At 61.6% G+C, this 5,827-nt stretch overlaps 1 protein-coding gene across 1 annotated transcript; it reads right to left on the bottom strand.

Annotated features, from left to right (window-relative positions):
* Positions 1-479: 479 nt before the first annotated feature.
* On the bottom strand, positions 480-2,872 carry LIF (LIF interleukin 6 family cytokine; the record flags this gene model as incomplete). Its single annotated transcript, XM_084297141.1, has 3 exons — positions 2,849-2,872; positions 1,118-1,296; positions 480-917 (listed from the first exon to the last, which is right to left on the bottom strand). The coding sequence occupies exons 1-3, from the start codon at positions 2,865-2,867 to the stop codon at positions 480-482; spliced, it is 636 nt and encodes a 211-aa protein (XP_084153267.1). The 5' UTR covers positions 2,868-2,872.
* Positions 2,873-5,827: the final 2,955 nt, after the last annotated feature.

Consider the following 5,827-nt stretch of genomic DNA (forward strand, 5'->3'; position numbering starts at 1 on the left):
CGATCCTTTTCTTCGTGGAAGCGGGGGCTTTTGGTCGGCCCTGGAGGCCAACCAGCAGAATTGAGTCACCTTTTCTCTGTTTTTCAAAAAATTTGCTAGGCGCTGCAAGCCAAGGGGCCAAATGCCCCGTTTCCCCCGTGGTGCTGCGGAGGGGACGCCGGGGTGCAGGGGACAGAGTCCGGCCCCGCAGCCCCGTGCAGTGCCTGCACCCTCCTGCAGCCCTCGGGTGGACAGGAGGGTCCTCGGCCCTGCTCTGTGCGGGAAGCGCTGCTGCAAAGGAGCAAATAAATTAAAGCATGGAGAGGGGGGGCCCAGGGCCAGCACAGCATCAGCAGGAGGTAATAAATAGGAAGGCGAGAGGTGAGGAGGAGGCAGTTCTCGGGGGTCTTGCTCTGCCGTGCTGTGAAATGGGCGCAAGGCAGCGCGGGGAGGTGTCCTCCGCTGTCCTTCACGGGGGCGAGAGGAGCCGGGTCTGGGGCTCACGCGGGGCTGAGATGAGGTAGCAGGATGCGAGCCGCCTGGGCGATGACCTGCACGTACTTCCTGAGCACCTGGCAGCCCTGCTGCTTCTTCTTGAAGGTGCTCTTGCCCTTGCTGCTCTCCCCGTAGCTCACGTCCACCTGGAAGACGTTGTAGTTCTTGCAGAGGAGGCAGGTGAGGTTGGAGATGAGGCCCCGCGTGGTTTTGGTGGTGTTGTGGAGCCGGTCCAGGAGCTCCTTGGCGGTGGGGTTGAGCTCCTCCTGGTCTCGCGTGATGTTCCCCAGCGAGGCGTTGAGGAAGGCGAAGAGCTTGTACATGGCCACCATCACCTCCTTCTTCTCGCTCGTCCGGTTGACGTGGAAGGCCGGGAAGAAGATGCCGCCAGGGTTGCAGAGCTTGTCGCTCTCGCTGCTGAACGGCTCGCCCTGGCACTTCAGCTGGGGGGAGAGGCGAGCGTCACCCCGGGGCACCCGGCCACCCTCACACCTCCCCACAACCCCTCGTGTCCCCCCCCACGGCCACCGGCTCGCACCGATTTGGCCACCCCACTGTGCGCCCCCCCCCCCCATGCTCTATTCCCACTGGTGTCACCGCGCCGTGCGCCCTACCAAGCTCCGTCCCCACGGGTGTCACTTACGTAGAGGCTGAAGAGGTCCTGGGCGGTGGCGTTGAGCAGGGCGACCTGCTTGCGGGTCTGCTCGTGGACGTTGGCACGGCACAAGCTGTTCCCGGGGCAGCCGGGGCCGTTCACCAGCAGCGCCCGGCCGGCCACCGGCCTCCTCTGCAGCAGGAGCAGGGCCACGAAGGGCACGACGCCTGTGGAGGGGGGGGACGGGACAGAGGCGACTTCAGCGACCCCGTGGGGATCCCCCCCACCCGGCACCGACCCCACGAGGCGAGGGTCGCCCCCGCTTCGCCTCCCCCTCGCCCCTCACCTGCCCCCCGGCCGGGGCTCCCCCGCCTCCCGTCCCCGCGGGGCGCCCCGTGGCATTCCCACATTTCGCAAGCGGCCCCGGTGACGACCTGTGGGGTTTAATCAAATATGCAAAGTGATTTCCTCCCCGTTATCCTCCGCTGCTGCTGGAGCGAGGCCCCACCCCGGCCCCGGCTGACTCAGCAGGGGCTCCCGCAAGGAAACCTGCCTCGGGGCCGGCCTCCAGCCCCCCCCGGCCCCCGCGCTGCCTCAGTTTCCCCGTCTGCGAAGTGGGCGCAGCCGTGGCGGGGAGTGGCCGCGCAGCTGCTGGAGCCGCCGGCCAGGAAACCCCTGGACGAGGAACAAGCGAAGCGCTCGAGCCTCTGGGTCACCCCGGTGGGGTGACAGCGGGGTGCTGCGACCCTCTCAGCACCCCCAAAGCGGGTGTCCCCTGTGCCGGGAGGAGAAACCAAGCTGGGTGCCATCCAGGATGGGTGTCCCCAGCCCTGGCACTGAGCTCGGTGTCACCCGTCCCCAGCTCCCGGGGATGGGGTGCCCCGGGGGTCCCCACCAGGCACCCCGAGGACCTGGTCCCACGTGGTGCCCCGGGGCTGCCGCCGAGCAAAGTCCCCGGGCTCTGACAAGCGCCGAAGCTGTCCGCACTTGTAAGAGCCTCCGCGTTGCCGCAGGTCCCAGGTAATACAATAATCGCTTTATTTACCCTCCTGCAGCTACACCCGTGCCCAGATGGGAAAGGACTTACCTGGGCGTGTCGCCATCCCCAGCCCGACGCTGCTCCCATCCCACGCACCGCGGGGAGGAAGGGGACCGAGCCCCCAAAGGGCCGGAGACGGCCCCGTTCCCCCCGGCACGGCCCCCAGCCCTCTTTCCTCCTTGTGCCCATTTCACAGGCGGGCAGAGCGAGGCCGGGTGCACGTGTGCGGGGCCCCGGGGCTGGCGTTGCCCCGGCCGGCGCGGAGCCGCACGCTCCCGAGCCCTCCCGCGCTTGGCAGCTTCCCCAGCCCTCCCTCGCTCCCAATTAAGCAGCGGACCCAGAAGGAGGAAAAGCAGGAGGGGAAAAAAAAAAAAAAAAAGCAAAAAAAAAAAAAAAAAAAAAAAAAAAGCAAGATTTCCCCCCCCCCCCCCGCACCCCAGCGCTTTTTTGGAATTATTTAGAGTTATATAAGTGGCCAGATGTTGGCCAAAAAGCGCCAGAAAGGCATTTGGCTCCCCGCTGCCAATTCCCAGAGATGCTAACCCCGGGGAAAGCGGCGCGTCGGGAGGGCTGCGGGCTTCGCAGCGCGGCGCATGTTTGTTTGCTTGGACATCACCGAAATCAGAAAGGGGTGGGGAAGGGGAGAGAAGGGGGAGAGGAGGAGGGGAGAGGTTTGCCAAGGATGGGTTTTCAGGGTTGGGTTTTTTTTTTTTTTTTTGGTTGTTTGTTTGTTTTTTTACCTGCTGGAATGAACTTCATTGTGAGCTGTGTCCCGGGAGCAACTTAATAGAGATTGGTGTTGGCAGAGGACGTTTTCAGAAATTCATGTTCATACTGGGGGACTTCTCTGGGTTTATATACCGGTCCTCCAGTGAGCCTGTGTTGTAAGAAAGGGGAGGGGGGGTGGCGAGGGGGGGGGAAGAAACAGAGAAAGACTATCATTACTTCTATTGAAACTAAATCAGGAAGTAAAGGGCTTTGAGACGAATCGTGAATGATTCTTAGAAATAAACTTCTGATAAAGTTGATGTCACCGGGATTGCGGTTTTTTTTTTTCACGCACGGGCTGAGTGTGGGGAGGGATTATGGGGAGGGGGGGGGGGGGGTTGGCGGGCGGCTCAGTGGGGGGAAAAAGAAAGCACCCGAGCGCGGCACCCAAGCGCGTGGGTCCCATGGGCGTCGCGGGGTTGGCGTTGGGGGGACGCCTCGACGCACGGTGCCGCACGCTCTGGCCGTGACTCATGTTTCCGCAAGCACTTTCACCCCCGGACCCCCCCCCCCGGGCTGGTGCTTCCCCACAGGGTGGCCAGGCTCAGTCCCCGGGAAAAGCGTGCAGAAAAAAACAACCCCCCCAAAAGAAAAGGAAAAAAAAAAAAAAAAAAAGGAAAAAAAAAAGATTTTTTTTTCTTTTTTTTCTTTTTTCTTGGGGTGGAGGTGGAAGGCGGCGGTGCCCCCCCCCCAGGGTCAGGGGATGGATGCGGTGCCCTCAGCATCCCCGGTCCAGCAGTGGTCTGTCCGCTCTGGGGGGAGCGGCTGCGAGCGGAGCACACGCACCCCTGGCGCAAAGGGCGTTGGGGAAAGAAAAAGGGGAAAAAAAAAAAGGAAAAAAGTAGTTTTTAAATTTTTTTTGTTTGCTTTTTTTTTTTTTTTTTTTTTTTTGAATTCTTTTTCCACTGGGATAAAAGACAAACCCACCCGGCGGCAACAGCCGGCCCGGCCCCCGGGGTTAACCCTTGCGTCGGCCCCGCACGCCTCTGGAGAGGGTGCCAGCACCCGTGTCGGTGTGCCACTCGTGTCCCTGTGCCACCCGTGTCCCTGTGCCACCCGTGTCCGTGTCCCCACGTGGGGGGGACCCTGTCCCACATCTCCCTCTCTCTGGGATGCTTCGGGGCCGTTCGCTCCCCGGTCTGGGCTTGAAGCAGGTTAAAGGCGCTTTCATGTTTCTCTCTCGCTGTGTGTATATATATATATATTTTTTTTCCTCTGGGGGCACGCCAAGCTGCAACTTTTAATCAGGTTTAGCAAGTTTGTGCCCTGTTTGTGCTGGCAGTGTGAAACCTGCCGGGGTGACAGTCGAGGAACGGTGACACAACAGCCTGCGGCCACCCCGCTGCCCCCTGGGGGGACACGGAGGGGGACGTGGGGACATCCCGGTAGCGCTGGGTGTTGCGTGGGGCAGGTGAGAGCCTCAGAACCAGCACCCTTGGGAGCCCATCCTGCCGTGTCTGCCTGTCCCCATATCACCATGTCCTGGGGATGCTGCTGCTGTCGGTGCCACGTGTGGCGTGCACAGCATCACGGCCACAGCTCCGGCGACGCTCGGTGCATCCCCCAGGCGGGAAAGCACCCCAGGGCATCATATTTTAGAGCAATCCCCCAAAAGATAATAAAAAGAAGATAACTTCCCCAAAATATCCCCCCTCCCCCCCCAAAAAAAAAGAAAAAAGAGGATTTCAAATATATATATATATATACCCAGCATTTTTGCCACGAGAGCCATCCGTCCACACGAAGCTCCAGCTCCAAGTGGCCGCAGGTGGCCGGGTGCCGCTGATTTATTGGGGCACTGGTGCGCCGGCCCCGGCATGCTGCACAAGCCCAAGCTGCCGTGGGGGCTCGGCGCGTGGTTCCCCCTCCCCGAGACGGGCAGGGCAGCGCGGTGACTCAGGGGCTCGGGCAGCACCGGCCGCCGGATCCGGTGTCGCCCTCGGCGTCACGTAGCCACCGCCTGCCTCAGTTTCCCCGTCAGTGAGGCAAGGAGGGCGAGCCGGGGCTCGAGGGCGGGAGTTTGTGCTGGTGCTCCGCCAGTGAAATCCCAGTTTAGCCTTACTGGGATGCTGGGAGAAGACTCGGGAAACGGGGGGGGTCAAGGGACAAAGAGGCTGCAAAAATGGATGGGGATAAAGGGAGGTGCAAGGGATGGGGAGGATGAGGCTCGCCGCAGCCCCGCAGCCTCGCTCGAGGCTCGTGCCGGTGCGCAGCGAGCAGCATCGCGTGGATAAATTCATTCTTAATTAACTGTATCGCTTAATTAGCTGGGAAACTGGCGTTTCTTCATTAACAGCAGTAGGGAAATCTGGGGGTGGGGCTGTCGCAAGCCCCAGCTCCGCCGTTTCCTGCCCTTTCCCTGAATTTCTCTGCAGGATCTGGCCCCTGGGGATGCGGTGCTGTGCAGTTGGGGCTGATTCACCTGCGGGGAGCTCCCGGCTCCCAGCTGCACGTGGGTGCGGGGGGGGGGGAGACGAGCTCGGTCATCCCCATGCCCCCCGAGCTCCTGAATCACCCCCAGGTTCTCCGGCCAAACTAATTAATAAAGAAGGAGGAAATCAGGGAAATGACCCATGCAGAAAAATGGGACTTTCCCAGCACCTGAGCTGCGGAAGACGGGAGCGGGGAGCTGGGCTGAGCTGTTAGGTTTAATCCCATGCAACGCGTTAGTTATATTGGCTCCCCCATAGGTTCCCCTATAGGAAAACCTGCCCCCACCCCATCTGCAGGCACAGCCGGGGCAGATTGCTGATGGCATCCAGGAAATTCGGCTTTTCCAGTGGCTTCTGCGGCCGCCCCGACGCCCCCTCTGTGCCCCGAGCAAGGGGAGGTGACCCGGGCAGGGGGTCCCTGGCGGACGCCCACCCGCCCCGGGGATGATGCACTCGGAAAAAGCCCAAAAGAGGGAATGGGAACGTGCTCGGCGGCGGGCAGTGACACAATCCTATCGG

This window comes from Netta rufina (assembly GCF_964035555.1).
Source record: "Netta rufina genome assembly, chromosome: 17".
Lineage (NCBI taxonomy): Eukaryota > Metazoa > Chordata > Aves > Anseriformes > Anatidae > Netta > Netta rufina.